Raw genomic sequence first — 20068 nt, 5'->3', positions numbered from 1 at the left:
TCTGATTTATGATTGTAGTTCTCTTAATGATTTATCTATGATGCAAATAAATATGTTGAAATGAAATGGTCACTGTATGGGTCAAGACCTTCCACTCCCTTTATATTAAAGGTTAATGAAATTGCAGTTCAAAATAGAAATAACGTTCCATGTGGTTCGTGTTTAGTGCTGTCACTAGGCCTGGTAGAGAATGTAAGAGAACTGAACAGTGTCAGGTGTTGAGTGATCACTGTGAAGGACACAAAGGTGCCTGGTACTCGTGTGAGACAGTGTTATCAGCATCTCACTCAGTTTCAAATGGGGCTCATTGCGGGTCTCCATTTGTCCAGCTGGTCGAATTGTACATCTAGATTTGTGGGGCATACAGTCGCCAAAGTAGCCCAATTCTGGACTGCCTGGGAGCGTTAGGGCAGGCGTACTCATCGCCGAGGTTCTGGTCGACCACGTCTCAGCAACACACAAGGGACGATCGCTGAAGAGTGCACCAAGTACATCGCGTCTTCTCATCTGCGGCTGCCGTCTGAGGACTCATAATGGGCGCTCAGCGACGTTCTGTGTCACCCCGCACCGCTTGTCGGAGGCGAGTAGCAGCCGGACCAGGGAATTACCGTCACAAGCGACGGCTGCCATCAACTCAACGACACACACTGCTGCGTTTGGAGTGGTGCCGTGAGCGGGAAGCATGAGTGGCGTCCACTGTATTCACCGTTGAGTCGCGGTTCTACACTATCCTGGATGATCAGCGTCGGCGAGTGCGACGGCGGCCCTGGAGACATGTTCATTCTTCCAGTGTTTTGTGGAGGCAGAGCGTTGTTACTTATGGCGTCATGGTGTAGGGGCCCCATTGGGTATGAGGTCAGGTCACGGCTGGTAGTGACTGAGGGAACTTCGGCGTCAAGGCCATCCTTTCATGCGACAGTATCGTGGTGCCATTTTTCAACAGGACAATGCTCGCACATTGTTTGTATCTCTATGAACTGTCTACTTGTTGTCGAGGTACTCCCGTGGCCAGCAAGATTCCCTGATCTGTCCCTTACAGAACAGGTGTGGGACCAGCTCGCACGTCAGTGCAAATAGCCAGCGTATCGAGGAGCACCAGTTAAAATAGTTGCGGGCCTCAGGAGAAGTTAGAATGGCTTTTCGGCACTCTTTCGAACCGGCCAGAGGCGTGCAACGTGTAGTGATCAGTGCGGTCATACAGCCAATTACTACGTAATTTGACTCGAGTTTCTAATCACTGAAAAAAGATCACATTCCCTGTAAAACCGTGAAATTAAAAAAAAAGAAAAATGTTCAAATGTGTGTGAAATCTTATGGGACTTATCTGCTAAGGTCATCAGTCCCTAAGCTTACACACTACTTAACCTAAATTATCCTAAGGACAAACACACACACCCATGCCCGAAGGAGGACTCGAACCTCCGCCGGGACGAGCCTCACAGTCCATGACTGCAGCGCCTCAGACCGCTCGGCTAATCCGGCGCGGAGTGAAATTTCATTTAGCCTCCAACTCTACTTATGCTTGCTTGCCTTCTTTCGTCAGACAATGTATGCAAAAAACTGCAATATTTGTTCAGAGAAGAAAAATGCATTGAGCAAAACAGGGTAAACTTCAGTGACGTGTTTTGAGGATATTGCACAAGATACCAGTCAGTTAAGAAAGGATATTACAAGTGAGGCACTTGATGAAACTAAATTAGTAAATAAAACAGTGTTGATTGTGAAAAGTAAAATTATAGGGTAAGTGAAATCACAGTAACTCAAATAAAGTAAAATCTAATTCTGAAATTAGTCTATGCGGGTTTGTTTGAAGTATCCGCAGTTAGAAATGATGAGTAAGGGAACTGTGCTTGATCTTTCAGTACCAAATTGTGTACGAGTATTATTGAAGTAATTCTTCTCCATCCAGTCTTACATTTAACGTTAATAACCATTATCTCTGACAGACAATTGACAGACTCTTTAGATGCACCTAGTTTAAAATTTTTGCTCTCGCAATATTTACAACGATATATATTTATCTTTCAAACCTACGATGGAGTGACAGCTGAAAAGCGCTTAGTTAAATAATAAATGATGTAGAATATTACACAAACCTCGCTCTGGTTTTTATTAATGAGAAATATTATTGTCTTTCGAGTACGTGTGCCATGTCGTCGAGATTGTGTTACCTGTGAGTGACAAGAGCACGTAAGGTCGTGATACTTCCATGCGAAATTTCGATGGAAGACAAAGTGTACGCTAAATGATAACATCTCGTGGTTGGCTGTACGTTTGCTTCATTATCATGTCGTGGAGCCTACATTCATCTCCGTCGCGACGGCCACGTACATTCTCGTGAAAAAAAGCTATTGTGAACGATGTCCAACTCGACGAAAAACAATCATATTGTTATGCCGTCGCTAAGGTAGCACCTGCGGGCCGGCAACACATCTAACACCACACAGGACCGAGGTTGTCTGTGCCCAAGGCGTAAGAAATGCTAAAAATCGGCTTTTTTGGAAACAAACATTCCGCTTACTACTTCCTGAAGAGGGAGTTCGAGATAGCCTGCAGGAAGTATTACTACACCAACCTCTGACTGGCTGGCCAATTGAATTTAAAGGCTAGAACTAGCACCGGCCGTCAGTTACCGCCGAATACCGACCTCAAGGACGTCTCCACGGAAGACTACGTCTTCGCCATCGGAATAGGACTTGGCAATGAGTGTATGTGTGTTACCTCGGACTCTTGTGGGAAACTTAGAAGTCATATTTTGTTGCCTCTAGTAGGAAATTGTTACTGGCTTTGTGATTGTGACTTTTCGTTGTTATTCAGTCATTTACATGTAGTCTCACTTAAATAGAAGTTCTCTTGTAAAAACTTTCAAATTGTCAGTTACAACACATATGCACTGCGAGATGATACATCAGGGGAGATGACTACTTGCTATCAGTTGTTATTATAAAACGGCGATGGTTAAGGCCAAGTAACAAATGACGCTAGAGTGTGAACTGTCCAGGCCTCCTTTCCGTGTATTTTTTGGTCTTAGCAGATGTGGAATTTTACTAGCGGTTCATGTGATTCATTCTGTAGTAAGGGCTTCCTCCAGATTTGTAGACGTTAAGTAATTATAGGAAATTATGCTGAAGGAAGTGAAGCAGGACTGTAGCCTGTCCCAAGTATTATTCAAATTGTACACTGAACAAGCAGTAAAGGCAACCAAAGAAAAATTTGGAGTGAGAATTGAATTCCATGGAGAAGAAATAAAAACTTTCAGATTTGCAGATGACACTGTAATTCTGTCAGAGACAGCAAAGGGCTTGGAAGAGCAGTTGAACAAAATGGACAGTGTGTTGAAAGGAGGATATGAAGTGAATATCAACAAAAGCAAAATAAGGATAATGGAATGTAGTCGAATTAAATCAGGTGATGCTAAGGGAATTAGATTAGGTAACGAAACATTTTAAGCAGCAGAGGAGTTTTGCTATTTGGGCAACAAAATATCTCATGGTGGCCTAATTACAGAGGATATAAAATGTAGACCGGCAATGGCAAGAAAAGCGTTAGTGAAGAAGAGAAATTTATTAACTCTAATATAGATTTACGTGTTAGGAAGTCCTTTTTGAAGATATTTGTACTGAGTGTAGCCACATATGAAAGTGAAAAATGGACAATAAGAAGTTTAGACAAAAAGAGAATAGAAGCTTTCGAAATGTGGTGCCGCAGAAAAATGTTGAAGATTAGATGGGTCGATCATGTGATTAATAAGGAGGTGTTGAATAGAATTGGGGAGAGAAGTAATTTGTGACACACCTTGACCAAAAGAAGAGTCGGTTGATAAGACACATTCTGAGATATCAAGGGATTACTAAGGGAAGTGTGGGAGATAGAAATCATAGAGGGAGACCAATAGATGAATACAGTAACCACATCCAGAAGGATGACGGTTGCAGTATGAGATGCAGTATGAGATGAAGAGGCTAGCACAGGATAGAGTAGCATGGAGAGGTGCATGAAACCAACCTTCGTAATGAAGACCACCACCACCACCATCACAACAACAACAGCAACGACACGCTGTAGGTGGAAGAAGAGTGCGTGGCTTAGCGTGTCGCAGCAGATGAGGTACGTGAACATCACAGACAGCCGCGCGGAATTAGCCGAGCGGTCTGAGGCGCTGCAGTCATGGACTGTGCGGCTGATCCCGGCGGAGGTTCGAGTCCTCCCTCGCGCATGGGTGTGTGTATTTGTCCTTAGGATAATTTAGGTTAAGCAGTATGTAAGCTTAGGGACTGATGACCTTAGCAGTTAAGTCCCATAAGATTTCACACACATTTGAACATTTTGAACATTACAGACACCAGTCATCAATACAGCACGTGTTCGCCATCCGTATTCCGCATACAGGTCATAGTAAGATGCTGAGTGAAACGAGTCTGGCAATCAAAAGAGTATCGTAGCAAAATCTTATCGTAAGACCTCTCACAGTTATTGCCTCTTGAGATCACGAAATTCGTATAGTGACAGAATTTTTTTTTCCCGCAATGTTGTCATAGATTTTACATACCCTCAGCCGCGTGTTCGGTGTGGTACACGTGCAGACTGATCTAAAGCTTTTTTTGAGATTCTAGATAATATCACGCCAACTGGTTAGGTCAGTGTAGATAGAGGTAGCTGGAGATGCAAATTACGAACCTCGTAGGCGGAGGTGACCTCGACAGCGCGGTAGACGGGCAGGTAGAGCTGCGAGGTGAGCGGCACGACGATGAGAAAGGCGAGGCACGACATCCAGAACTGCGTGCCGTGCAGGTACATCTCGGAGGTGTTGCCCAGCAGCTCCACCGCCGTCACGAAGCTGCGACGGCCAGCCGGCCACACGACAAACGCTCACACACCGTACGGCATACGTTTACACTTGTACAAATACACTATAACAATCTAAGACAAAAAAAGGCTCACTACGAAGGAATTATCCAAATGAAATGGAAATATGTGGGTATGGTGCACATGTTCAGACAAACAGACGATTACAATTTCAGAAAAATTGGATGATTTCTTCAACAGAAAGAGGTTCACAAATTGAGCGTTGGTCCACGTCTGACTCTTATCCGGCTTGGCATCGTTGATAGAGCTGTTGGCTATCCTCGTGAAGGATATCATGCCAAATTCTGTCCAATTGGACCATTATATAGTCAAAACCAGAGCTGGTTGGAGGACCATGACCATAACACTCCAAATGTCCTCAATTTGGGAGAGATCCGACGACCTTGGTGACCAAGGTAGGGCTTTTCAAGCGCGAAGACAAGTAGTAGAAACGCTCGCCGTGAGCGGGTGGCCGTTATCTTGCTGAAATGTGAGCCCAGGACGGCTTGCCATCGAGGGCAACAGATCGGGGAGGAGAATATCGTTCTGTCCAATTGGCGCGTTGCATTGTCAAAATCCAGAGTTGGTTGGAGGACCATGACCATAACACTCCAAATGTCTTCAATTTGGGAGAGATCCGACGACCTTGGTGACCAAGATAGGGCTTTTCAAGCGCGAAGACAAGTAGTAGAAACGCTCGCCGTGAGCGGGTGGCCGTTATCTTGCTGAAATGTGAGCCCAGGACGGCTTGCCATGAAGGGCAACAGATCGGGGAGGAGAACATCGTCGCCGCACCGTTATGCTGTGAGAGTGCGGCGGATGACAACCAAAAGGGCCCTGCTGTGGAAAGAAATGGCACCCCAGACCGTCACTCCTCGTTGTTGGGTCGTATGGAGGGCGACAGTCGGGTTGGTATGTTGTCTGGGGCATCACCAGACACGTCTTGGGCCTGGAATCTCATTGGCAGGAGTAGAATTGTCTACAGTAATGAATCCCGTTACGAACTGAGTCCTGATCACGAACGAAGACGTATCTGTAGACGTTCCAGACAGCGCTGGGATACTAACCTGATTGTCGCCGCCATACGGACCGACAACCAGGAGTGATGATCTGGGGTATAATTTCTATCCTTTGGTTATCTGAGGCGCCCTTACAGCACAGTGGTACGTCGACAATATTCTACTTTGATGCCCTTTATGGGAAGTCATGTTGGGCTTACATTTTAGCAAGATAATGCCTGCCCGCACACGGCATGAACGTCTACTGCTTGTCTTCCTGCTTGCCAAACCCACCTTGGCCAACAAGGTCGCCGGATCTCTCCCGATTTGAGAATGTTTGGAGAATTATGGGCAGGGCCTCCTACCATCTAGGTGTTTTGACTATCTAACGCGCCAACTGGACATATTTTGGCAGGATTGCCCTGTGGAGGACATCTAACAACTCAATCAATCAATGCCAAGCGGAATAACTGCTTGCATAAGGGCCAGAGGTGGACTAACGCGTTATTTACTTGCTCAAAAAAATGTTCAAAAGGTTGTGGATTTCTAAGGGACCAAACTGCTGTGGTCATCGGTTCCTAGACTTACACACTACTTAAACTAACTTAACGCTAAGGAAAACACTCACACCCATGCCCGATGGAGGATTCGAACCTCCGGCGGGAGGGGCCGGACGATTAGTGACATGGCGCCTCTAACCGAGCGGCCACTCTGCGCGGGTGGCTTGCTCGATTTAGGAAGCTCTTTCTCTTGAATAAATCATCTAACTTTTCTGAAATAGTTATCATTTGTTTCTCTGTACATGTACGTCACATCCACTGATTTCCAACCTATTCGGATAATTCCTTCGTGGTGCATCGTGTTTTTCGCCTTTGAGTGTAAAATCCTTTGTAAAATTTATGATGTCTGTAAAACAATTATTTATTGCGTTGTACTTAGTAGCTATTTCGACAATAAATGAAACAGTAGCAATACACCATCTCTGCCAACCACCATTCTTTAAGGAAAGTGATTGAAATTATGAAGTTTGATGAGTACTGTCTGCATATGTTGGTGTTTTGTGTGACTATGAACGATGAGTAACTGTACTTACACAGTTGCGTGAGTATATGGATTCTTCTTTTTTGTTGCCAGTTTTATTTTATAGAACCGTAATGGTTTTCAGAGCATTGCTTGAATATGTGATGCTGTTACGTGAATGGAGTGTGTCGTACGTCCTTGCACATGAAAGTTTCCTGAATGTTACGTCAGACGTCACAATATTATTTTGGTTGCGGATGAAATTATGTGAATGTTGATTCTGAAAGTGACTTGGGTGGTTGATCCTATCCGCCACCAGTGCGAGAGTCAGTCGTAAGAAATTTTAGGCTCTCCGTGCGGTGGTTCTGACGATAAAGCGTGTCATTGCCCTGCAAAAATACACAGTGGTTCGTAAACATCCATTCAGTTTCACAAGGGTATGTCTTCTACATGAACGAAGAGTCACTTGGCATGAATATTGACTTGCGTATCTAAACCAACACCCTTTGTTAAGCTCCCGGTTCATGTGATTGCAGGTTCCGTTCTACCTACCACGTCTCACTCCCTATCTCGCTCGTTTATTACCCAACTTGCGAAGGGTCAGGACGACGATAAAACAGCAACAACATGTGCCCTGCATTCTACGTTTCAATAGATGCAATTCAGCTAGAACTGTGCGGCGTGATTTTCGCCGAGAGTACTGCACTGCACTTTCTCTATGCCTCAGTTACTGACAGGCCGTAAGGGGTGTATGGATTCCGCTTTTAACCAGTGGTGTCCAACGTCCACTGTGAGTGGATGAAACCGTCTACCTGGCTCCACCCTGGAACAACTTTGGCTTAGCTGGGGCACTGCATGGCAAAGGAACTGACTCCAGACGTGCTCTCAAAAGTATGGAACGACTTTGACTATCGTCTGGATGTTCGTCAATAATGTAATACTAAAGCATTACAGGTAGATATGATTTTTTTGTTTCTTACGAATTACGGGTTGTTGTATTAACTGTGCATGTACGCTACTTGAGAAGACTGTGTTGCCTTGTCTTGACCGTTAATGTAACTAGTTAACACGCGAAAGTTTAATTTGTTGTAAATTATCATATTCAGATTTTGTTTGACGTGTATACATGTTGAATCATTTGTGACGAAAGTGTAGTAAGACATAGAAGGCTTTTATGTTCGAAAACATTTGTAAGCAACACTTGTTTTGCGACAGGTCTATAGAAAATTGTTGCTCTTTTGAAATGAGTGTTTGTTGCGAGTCAGAAGATTCCGGACACGCTCCGGTGGGAATACCAACACCCGAGCCGGAGGAGGGGGAGGGGGGGGGGCTATGGGAATGTTTCGTGGCATTCCCTGGCAGGTGTCGTCATTCTGAAAGACACAAAGGATCAACAGAAGTATGCATCTATCTTTGGGGATCATGTTCACACCTACATGTAGTCTGTTTCTCCCCGGCACGAAGCCATCTACCAGTAGGTTCAAATGGTTCAAATGGCTCTGAGCACTATGGGACTTAACATCTATGGTCACCAGTCCCCTAGAACTTAGAACTACTTAAACCTAACTAACCTAAGGACATCACACAACACCCAGTCATCACGAGGCAGAGAAAATCCCTGACCCCATCGGGAATCGAACCCGGGAACCCGGGCGCGGAAAGCGAGAACGCTACCAGTAGGATAATACAATGTGTCACACAACTTGCAGTGTAGATGCGTTGTTTGAAGAGCACAAGGATGAGTTTACCGTACTCTCCTGACCAGTAATCTCGTTAGATTTAAACCTAATCGAAAATTTACGGGACCGCCTCGATCGAACTGTTCATGCCACGAATCCTCAACCGATAAACCCAGCGCAGTTGGCCACGGCGCCGGAGTCGGCATGGTTCCACATCGCTGTAGGTACCTTCCGTAACCTCACTGACTGTCTACCTGCACATCTCAAAGCGGTCCACAGTGCAAAAGGTGGTTGTGTAGGCTTTTGACAGGTGTAATGTGACTGGACAGAGTAAATGTGTGATGAGGTGAATGGTGTTTAACTGAGGTCTCGTGTTGTCAGACAGAGAAGTAGTTGTGTTGCACACGGACCTGGCGGCGAGCGAGATCGCCATGGGCAGCGGCGGCATGGAGGAGCCGCCCAGAAGGAAGTCGGCGGCCGCTTGCCCCGCGTCGCCCGCGCCCGCCTCCGCCCCCGCCGCCCCCTTCTCGCCGGCGCTCGCCCCCGCATCCGCCTGCTGGCGGCGGCCGCGCAGCCACTCGCGCACGCCGTAGAAGATGCCGACGGCGCAGGACACGAGCAGCACCGTGGCGAGAACGCTGTAGTCCTGCCACGAGAAGAGCGCGTCGCCCTCGTCGCCCCCGCAGCTGCCGCCCCCGGGGCCCGGCCAGTCTCCCAGGCCTTCGTGGCCGGCCGGCACCTGGGGACACGACGGAGCGTAAGCCGGCTGTGCGCTCCGAGAAGGCTCTGCGCAATAAGGTGACTTGTTTCTTTCAACCTCCGATCGATCACGTATTGGAAACCACAGTCAAAATCAGTTTCTTTCAACCTCCGATCGATCACGTATTGGAAACCACAGTCAAAATCAAAAATATTTTGTGTACAGTACTTACCTTCACCTCCCAGCTACCTCTCTACATAGTCAACGCTCCGACTTAGACGTTTATCGTAACTTTGTACCAACTTTCCAAAACCCTCATCATAGAAAGCAGCCGCCTCTTAGTCCAAGCATTATGGAGAAGTGATTGCAAAACTTATTACTTGAACAGTAATTAAAAATAAATAGGGTTCCTGTTTCATGAAACTCGATGCAAGATGGCCAAATGGCCAAAAAGATCACCAAAGTTGCAGAAAACTGTTTTTCTCAGGTACGTAATCAACTATAGCTACAGCCGGAAAATGTTAAATGAGAATATTGAAGGGTTTAGAAAGATCTGTCGACTGTCTTATTATGACGTTTCGGCGTATACCGAAAAAACAGTTAAAAATCTCGTTAACGTTCGCCTTAATAATCTTGTTAACGTTCACTTTGCCATACTTGCTGTTTGCTTTAAGTACAGCCCGTGGTAAAACAAGAAAGGAAACTGTTTAGAAAACTAAAAGAGCTCAGCAGATGGCCTTACAATCGCAAAGAGTTATGGTACCGCTCTAGTAAATAATTTTTACCGTTTCATGTATTGTAAGGGTCAAAAAAGACTTCGAAAACATTGCTCTTTTGTTTTTATGGAAATTACTTTTAATGAAAGAAAGAAACTGCTGACATTCTTTCACGGATTAAAAAAAATTATATGATCTTCTGGAGCCAAGATAACTTTTTTTTCAAAATATCTAATGAACACAGTCAACATTTTACAGCGAGGTGCTTGAAAGCGGTTAATATTGAATGCTTTATATTTTCAAGCAATAAGTACTACGATGTTTAGCTGATCTTTAATATTAATAGTCCAGTAATAAATTTAAGCGTGCAAGTGCGGACTACGCCACTTGGAGCGGGCGGCAGAATAGGGGGAAATGGCATGAAGAAAATAAGCTGAAAATAGTCACTGTAGGGACATTTGTCGAGAAGGTCTACCCAGTTATCGACAGCGCATTTTTTTAAAAATCTATGTATCGTAAAAAAATAATTAATTTTTTAATTTTTCAAACCAGTCCGTTTTTGACTTACTGCGGCCTATACTTACTGTAAATAGCAAGTATGGGAAAGTGAACGCTAACGAGATTTTTTAACAGTTTTGCAGCATATCTCGAAATGTAACATATTAGTCGACATTTCTAAAAAAAATCAATCCATAGATCTTTTTAAGCCCTAAAACATTATCATTTAATATTTTCCGATTTTTACAATTTTGCAGATCTTTTTTTGCCTTATTCCTCATCTTCGATCGACTGTCACGATTAAGGAACTATACACTCATGTTTTTTGTTTACAGGTATGATTTTTGCAAATTTCTCATGAGGCCATCACAAAACGCTTCCCTACATTGGTCTGCAGAGTTTTGTATGTGCCAAAATGCTACCCTAACATCCAGCACAAAGAGGTAAAAATCAGAGGGAGCCAAGTGCAGGCCGTATGGTGGGTGATCCAATACTTCCCATCGAAAATACTGCAGGAGTGTCATTCTTGCACCTGCAAGTTCGCTGAGAATTTTCTTGAAGAAGGCAACGCATGACAGTAACGTTATGTGGGCTGCATGAAACCAGGCAAAACCCCTCAGCACACACTTCATACTTGGTGGGAGACACTACTGTTGTGGGCATCTTTACCTGCTCACTGTGCGCTCAGAACTGAAAACTGCGACGTTACGCAATAGACGGGGAGACTAGAAACTCTGCAACGCATCTGCACAAAGCTTCACCGAATTTTCACTGTGGTTTTAATTTCGTGACCGATCACACACTGAAAAAATAATAGACTTCGTACTAAGCGGTAATGGGTTTGACAGAAGGTAAACCAACAAAAACACTAAGCAACTGAATTTTAGAATCAATTTATAATACAAACAAATGAAGCTTATTCAGGGCTTAACACTATATGAATTTTTCTTGTAATTTTGACCAATATTATCTCTTGAAGATATATGTCACACTTCTTTGAAACACCCCACTTGTAAGAAGGCACTACAAAACGTGAGTTATACATTACTATGGCACGCCAAGTTGCTTTTATTGAATGCTGCAGTACTCTTCAAAATGACACGGATAGTGACACAACTTTTCAGCATAGTCACCAAGTCTCCGGAAGCAGCGGTCGGTGCGTTCTACACTCCTGGAAATTGAAATAAGAACACCGTGAACTCATTGTCCCAGGAAGGGGAAACACAGGCAACAGAGCATGCACAATGTCGGCACTAGTACAGTGTATATCCACCTTTCGCAGCAATGCAGGCTGCTATTCTCCCATGGAGACGATCGTAGAGATGCTGGATGTAGTCCTGTGGAACGGCTTGCCATGCCATTTCCACCTGGCGCCTCAGTTGGACCAGCGTTCGTGCTGGACGTGCAGACCGCGTGAGACGACGCTTCATCCAGTCCCAAACATGCTCAATGGGGGACAGATCCGGAGATCTGGTTGGCCAGGGTAGTTGACTTACACCTTCTAGAGCACGTTGGGTGGCACGGGATACATGCGGACGTGCATTGTCCTGTTGGAACAGCAAGTTCCCTTCCCGGTCTAGGAATGGTAGAACGATGGGTTCGATGACGGTTTGGATGTACCGTGCACTATTCAGTGTCCCCTCGACGATCACCAGTGGTGTACGGCCAGTGTAGGAGATCGCTCCCCACACCATGATGCCGGGTGTTGGCCCTGTGTGCCTCGGTCGTATGCAGTCCTGATTGTGGCGCTCACCTGCACGGCGCCAAACACGCATACGACCATCATTGGCACCAAGGCAGAAGCGACTCTCATCGCTGAACACAACACGTCTCCATTCGTCCCTCCATTCACGCCTGTCGCGACACCACTGGAGGCGGGCTGCACGATGTTGGGGCGTGAGCGGAAGACGGCCTAACGGTGTGCGGGATCATAGCCCAGCTTCAGGGAGACGGTTGCGAATGGTCCTCGCCGATACCCCAGGAGCAACAGTGTCCCTAATTTGCTGGGAAGTGGCGGTGCGGTCCCCTACGGCACTGCGTAGGATCCTACGGTCTTGGCGTGCATCCGTGCGTCGCTGCGGTCCAGTCCCAGGTCGACGGGCACGTGCACCTTCCGCCGACCACTGGCGACAACATCGATGTACTGTGGAGACCTCACGCCCCACGTGTTGAGCAATTCGGCGGTACGTCCACCCGGCCTCCCGCATGCCCACTATACGCCCTCGCTCAAAGTCCGTCAACTGCACATACGGTTCACGTCCACGCTGTCGCGGCATGCTACCAGTGTTAAAGACTGCGATGGAGCTCCGTATGCCACGGCAAACTGGCTGACACTGACGGCGGCGGTGCACAAATGCTGCGCAGCTAGCGCCATTCGACGGCCAACACCGCGGTTCCTGGTGTGTCCGCTGTGCCGTGCGTGTGATCATTGCTTGTACAGCCCTCTCGCAGTGTCCGGAGCAAGTATGGTGGGTCTGACACACCGGTGTCAATGTGTTATTTTTTCCATTTCCAGGAGTGTATAATCGTTTAATATGTCGACTATAAAAATTCTTTTCTTCTTCACGAGCATTCGACAACAGCTGTATTAACATTGTCTCTCTCTCTCAAGATGTTCATTTAGCTTTCCAAAATGATAGAAAGCGTATGTGCAAGATCTGGGTTACCCGACGACCAACACCCTCGGCCTCGGTGAAATTGTTGGCACCATTTCACTACTGCTGGTCACGACAGCTCACTTGTTCCATATATCGCCACAGTTTCACAGCGAATCTGTGTACAGTTTAAACGTTTTGCCTACGCGAATCGTACTACCCCTCTTACTTCAACTATGGAGTACGTTTCCAGTTGCCAGGCCACACTACGATCTACCTGTTCTGTTATCCATTCCGCAGCAGAACTGTGTCTGTAGGAAACTGGGAACATGTGCGATCATCTGACACTACGCCACTGCTGTTACACAATGTTCTTAGCTAGGGATGGCATGTGAAACTTACCACACTCCGTAATACCACAACTAGTCATTTTTATGGACTGCTAGTTTTATTATATTAATTTAATTGCGACGCATACTGATCCTTTGGGCCTCATTTTTAGGCAAAAAAGAAGTACAAGACACTAAAATACTGTTTACATTACTAAGAATGCTAGCATAATAGTATCTGATTACAAGTTAGTTGTGAATAGTTTGAGCATGTAACAGCATGCAGGTATTTAAGAATAACGCCAAGGAGCCATCTGAAATGAGATGATCATTCAAAGTATGTTTTAGGATAGGTGAATGTGAGATGTAAGATTATATTTCGACTAAAGTTCAGTCTTGATCACACCATTTATGTTTCAATGACATAGGTAACCGGTTTCGGTTATTTTTACACAACCATCATCAGACCCATGGCTCCCTTAGGATGGTATGCGGAGCTCTCCTCAGCTGCTACGAAGTCAACTGACTGATCACTGTTCAAGTATCTGAAGTCCTTATGAATTAGGCATGACATTACACATATAATGAAATGAGAGATACGCTGCTAGGAACGTAATAGGACGTTATGATCCATCTGAAAGTGAAACAGAGGCGCTCGGGGAACTTAAATAGGGTCATTTGGAAGAGAGGCGATATAGTTTTCGCAAAACGGAGTTGAGTTCTCAATATACAACCGAAACAGCTATTGCAGTTGTTCATAAGTGTAATTTAGGTATGGTTATGATTTCCATGTATGTTGTTGCAAATACCTTTGTTTCTCATCTGGGAAATATAATGAACTAAAAAATATTTCGAGTCAGCCTCATAATTTGCATAGGCCGTATTCTTTTGATCAGAAATCTCTTTCTGAGTACTTCATTGACTACATCAAACTGCTACATGCAGCCACCTGGGTAATGACAATGAATGTAAACCTACATTCTCAATGTAATTCTGTGTAGCAGACTATTTTCAGTCGTGAACGGGAAATTGCGGTTTGTGTTCTGTTCGGCCTTCCAAAACACATTGAAATGTCATTCAAAGGTCAGACCGTGCGCATATTGTTACTTTATGGCAAGAACCGTGGTCAGGAAGTGATGTTGCCTCGTAATTGGGTGGACACCACAGTGACGACATTCGTATATTTGACCACCGTTGTGAGACACATGGCATTGGAAGGCTGACTTGTTGTCAAAAACATCAGCTGACGACTGCAACCTACGAATTATGGCTCATTGGTACCCCCAGCAGAATGGAACAGAACTGCGTGCTCCCTTTTTGGAGGCAACTAGGAGATGTGTGTCGACCAGACAACGTGCAATAGTCTCCAAACGAACAATTTCGCTTCTAAGTCTCCATTATGCGTTGAGGGTTATTTAAGAACTGTTGACTAGTGGAACAACATCCTCAGGCCTATTGTCCAGCCGATACCGAACATTGTGGCTAAGATTTTTTCTTTCAAGATGATAAGGATGAATTTACTACGCCCACTTTGTGAATATCTGCGTCCACGAGGCATCAGTCAACCAAATGGTATGGTCTACGGCATCTGCCGATGCGAACAAGACTGAGTATGCCTGCGACCTGTTGAAAGTTGCTGTACATCGTAGCAGGAACATTCTTCACACAGTGGATGATTTCAGGAGAATGGGATTGATTTGACAAGAAACACCTTGAACAGTTTCTGGACAGTATGCCAAGGAGGACCCAACATGTTGCAACGCATGGAGCAGAGGAACACAGTGCTGAATGTTAACCAGTAGCAGAGTTTGATTCCACATATGATGAAGGGCGCGCTCCTTCGGACACACTGCTTTTATGAAACTTCCTGGAAGATTAAAACTGTGTGCCGGGCCGAGACTCGAACTCGGAACCTTGCCGCGAAAGGCAAAGGTCCCGAGTTCGAGTCTCGGCCCCACATACAGTTTTAATCTGCCAGGAAGTTTCATATCAGCGCACACTCCGCTGCAGAGTGAAAATCTCATTCTGGAAACATCCCACAGGCTGTGGCTAAACCATGTCTCCGCAATATCCTTTTTTTCAGGTGTGTTCATTGTGCAAGGTTCGCAGGAGGGTTTCTGTTAAGTTTGGAAGGTAGGAGACGAGGTACGGGCAGAAGTAAAGCTGTGAGGGCGGGACGTAAGTCGTACTTGGGTAGCTCAGTTGTTCAGTGGGCTCTCAGCCGTGGCAGCGTGCGAACGGCCCCGCGCGCCTGTCAGTGCTCCGCTGCCGGCGTTGTTTACTTCCGCGTCGTAGCTTTAAGGCTTGTGTCCGTCCACCGTGAACAACATGTCGAGCGCTTACCGCCGTGCGACCCTTAAAGTTTCCTTCCCAGCTGAACATGCGCGACCACGTGCACATGAAGTTGAAACGTTCCTACGTGAAGAAGTTCGTTTAGGTCCTAACCACGTTCTCGGAATCCATTTTTAATCACGAGTAGTGTCGTTTATATTAAAATGACAAACACCGAGGTGTGTGAAGATGTTATTCGCCGACATGCCAATGGACTTAAGTTCAAATACTCTGACGGCGACGTCGGAGCTGTAACACTTGAACTCGCAGAGTACGGTCAACACACGATTAGGGTGTTTGAACTACCTTTTGAAGTGCCGAAGGACGACGTTGTCTCTGCGTTACAACCGTACGGTAACTTCATCGGTTACGTAGAGGAAAAATGGCAAACCCTCACGATCTACCATGTCCTTAATGGTGTGCGTCAGGTCAAAATTGAACTTAAAAAACATATACCATCATACGTGACAATTGGCGAGGTGCGAGCCATTGTCATTTACGACGGCCAACCCCGAACATGTGCGGGTTGTGGACAAGAAGGCCACGTCAGATCCGTCTGCATGCGACGCCGCCTGATCCAGACGCCAGTCGGCGAGGAAGCGTCCCCAACGGTGATCACTCAGATCCCTGTCACATATGCCAATGTTGTCCAGGAAGGTAGCACATCTACACAGGGTCTTCCTGCTCCGTTGACGTCGTCTGATCAGGTAGATGCAACCGCTACTGAGATTGCTTCTGAGGTGCCACAGAAGCCAGATCCTGACCTGCCGAATCTTTGCAACACGGTGACTGAAAATGCTACTGAGATGGACGTTGATTCAAATGGTTCAAATGGCTCTGAGCACTATGGGACTTAACATCTATGGTCATCAGTCCTCTAGAACTTAGAACTACTTAAACCTAACTAACCTAAGGACATCACACACATCCATGCCCGAGGCAGGATTCGAACCTGCGACCGTAGCGGTCACGCGGTTCCAGACTGAAGCGCCTTTAACCGCACGGCCACACCGGCCGGCGATGGACGTTGATCCGGGAGTGGTACCTACTTCTGCTTTTTTTCAGACTGGTCCGGAGTCAGACGAAAGCCACCTGCAATCGGACTCTGAACGACATGTTCGAAAACAAGGATCGACACGAAAGAGAAAGAAACGTAGCCGTACACCCCCTGATGAATCCATTCTACGGATGGATACCAGGGATGCAGACCCGAAGATGGACGACAAACCGCTCTGATGCGAAGACCCGCCACAGGCGACCACTGGCAACGAACACCCCTCCTTACTGGCGCTGTCGCCCCCACAGGTCGGGGTTGAAGAGAGCCTATCCGCTGAGCCGAAAACTACGTCTCCTCTCCTCGTGGATGATGTGCACAGCCTATGCCCTACCGCAGTATCAGTCTTCTGGGCAGGCGACGTGGAGATCGAAGGGGCTGGGGTGGACGGTGCTGATGATGGAGCGCCCCCATCGGTTGCGCCCGCGCCCGCAAACTCTCCACAGCCTCTTCAGCGGACCGGCACGACAGACGACCTCTCGCTCTTGAAGAAGGAGCCCCACCTGTGCCCGTGGGACTCCAACACCAGCATTATAGTGTCGCAACGATTAACCTCGCGACCATTCGTGCGCCCCACAAACTAGCGCTGCTCCGCGATATGATTTATGATGCGGACATAGATATTGCGCTTTTTCAGGAAGTGCATGTCGCCGATTTTTCACCGCCACATTGCTTCACGACGCATCTTTCTCCCGCTTCGGACACCGGTAGCGGTGTTGCCATCATCTTACGAGAAGGTCTTCCTGCCGAAGATGTCCTATACCTCCCCAATGGCAGAGGTATGGCCCTTACTCTCTTTGGTGTACGCATGGTCAACATTTATGCGGCGTCGGGCTCCAGCTACCGTCGTGAACGCAATGCCTTCTTCGCGAATGAAGTTATACCCATTTTTATGGGACCACACGATGACTGGGTCATGGGTGGAGACTTCAATTGCACCCAGCGACCTCAGGATCAATTGCCGCGTCACTCACTATGCGCAGCTCTGGAAACAGTCGTCACGCGGCTACAATTTGTCGACACGTGGAGACATGTTCACGGTGATCTTTTGGGCTTTACGTACTACACTGCGCACTCCTCTAGCCGACTGGATCGCATCTACATCTCGCGATCCCTAAAACAACACACTCGACAGGCTGAAATCTGGCCTGTTGCTTTCTCAGATCGTGAGGCTTATTTATGTGATGTTGTTCTCACAAGACAGGCAGTATGGCACGGACGTGGTTTATGGAAACTGAACACGGCACTTCTTAATTCACCTGACTGTCGACTTCTAATAGAAGACAATTGGATCACATGTAATAGACACCGTCCCACGTATCCGTCTACCATATCTTGATGGATCCAGTGTGCAAAACCTGCTCTTCGAAAAACTTTGATCCGGAATGGCAAAGATGTTGTCGCCTGGAGGAAGAGCACTATGGACTTTTACTACAGGATCCTACGAGAATGCTCCACGATGCTAGCCTCCCCTGTGCTCTATAGAAAGATGAACCATGCTAAGGCCCAAATCTCCAATCTCATGCGAAGGCATTTGGAAGGAGCGATAGTACGATCTCGTACTGCTGATCGCATGCCTCATGAACATCCGTCGATGTACCATATCATCCAAGAACGCCAAAATCGACGCCGAAAATTGATTCACGTCCTAACAGACCAAGAAGGGCGTCGCTACGTAACCCAATCTGCAATAGGGAATGTGCTTCACGCCCACTACCAGCAGCTCTACGCCGCAATTCCACATTCCCCAGAGTTGATTGAGGAAGTCTCACAGCTCAACTTCGGTGGTATCCCAGGAGATGCGTGCGGCGATTGACTTGATGTCAGAGGTGACTGATGATGAAGTCCGCGATGCGATCCGGGCAGGAACCATCAATCGCTCCCCAGGACCCGACGGTCTTCCCCTTGAATTTTATCGCACCTTCCGTGACTTGTTGGAGTCCACCTTCACCTCCATCTGTCGGGAACTGATGTCTCCGGAAGTACCTGTGCCGGCCGCTTTCATGGAAGGAATTATTATTCCTGTACATAAACCGCATGGTGGCAACAATATCAGTGATTATCGGCCCATCACCCTCCTTAACAGTGATATGAAAATCTTCACTCGCCTTTTGGCGGCACGACTTAAAAACGTTGCCCGATATGTTGTGTCGCCAGACCAAGCATCTTTGGGAGGGGATAATAATATCCGCACGGCTTTATGCCGCTACAGGGATATGATCGCCGTTACCCAGGCACAACGCCTCTCCGGGGCACTCGCGTCTTTGGACTTTAGTCAAGCTTTTGATAGGGTTGACCATTCGTTCCTTACGGCCGTTCTTCACCATATGGGTTTCCCAGTCGCCGTTATCACGGAAGTGATGCGCCTTCTGCGGGGTGCCTTATCCAGGATTATGTACAATGGCAGACTCACTCCTCCGATAAAAATAGGTCGATCCGTACGTCAAGGTTGCCCTCTATCAGCGATTTTCTACTCCTTTTCCATTGAATCCTTGCTATGTGGACTAACACAACGTTTGGTAGGGTTATCCATAGATCGCTACCGATTCTGTTGCGCGGCCTATAATGAGGATGTAGTCATCTGTTTAGGCAATGCCGACGATGTTCAAGCTGTTTTGACGTGGGTAGCGACTTATGGTGCGGCGTCGGGTAGCTCTTTAAACGTACGTAAGTCACAAGTTATGTACATTGGCACGGGACTTCCCGTGGAGTGCGTTACACCTCTCACCACCGTTGATACCATTCGCTGTTTGGGAATAGATTTTTCATCTGATCTCCGGCGTTCAGCCACCATCAACTACCGACGCCTCCTTTTAATGATCAGAGCAGGTCTTATGGACCATCGCCTTCAATCCCTAGATATTATCCAACGAGCTCGATATGTCAATATACAGGGTGAGTCACCTAACATTACCGCTGGATAATTGGTTAATACAAACCATAAAAAAATGCACGGAAGTGTGTTTTTTAACACAAACCTACGTTTTTTAAATGGAACCACGTTAGTTTTGTTAGCATGTGCTAACCTATGTTTTTTTAAATGGAACCACGTTAGTTTTGTTAGCATGTGCTAACAAAACTAACGGGGTTCCATTTAAAAAAACGTAGGTTTGTGTTAGAAAACACACTTCCGTGCATTTTTTTATGGTTTGTATTAACCAATTACACTAGCCCATCTCCTCACGTTCGGTCTGTGGAATCGGTTCGTCAGTATTTGATGTGGTTTACGAAATATATCCAGAGGTAACGTTAGGTGACTCACCCTGTATATATCGCATCCCGAGTTCCCCATGTAGCACAAGTT

The 20068-nt window shown here is 46.5% G+C and overlaps 1 protein-coding gene across 1 annotated transcript in view; it reads right to left on the bottom strand.

Moving 5' to 3' along the window:
• LOC126163042 (sodium-coupled monocarboxylate transporter 1-like) overlaps positions 1–20068 on the bottom strand; it is a 141696-nt gene that overhangs the window by 82499 nt on the left and 39129 nt on the right. Inside the window, exons 3-4 of the mRNA XM_049919925.1 lie at positions 8953–9281; positions 4678–4837 (exon numbers count right to left, since the gene is read on the bottom strand). Coding sequence (XP_049775882.1) covers positions 4678–4837; positions 8953–9281 — 489 coding nt within the window. The remainder of the gene's footprint in view (positions 1–4677; positions 4838–8952; positions 9282–20068) is intronic.

Source organism: Schistocerca cancellata, chromosome 2 (assembly GCF_023864275.1).
Source record: "Schistocerca cancellata isolate TAMUIC-IGC-003103 chromosome 2, iqSchCanc2.1, whole genome shotgun sequence".
NCBI classification, from domain to species: Eukaryota; Metazoa; Arthropoda; class Insecta; order Orthoptera; family Acrididae; genus Schistocerca; species Schistocerca cancellata.
This window is presented reverse-complemented; position numbering and strand designations above follow the sequence as displayed.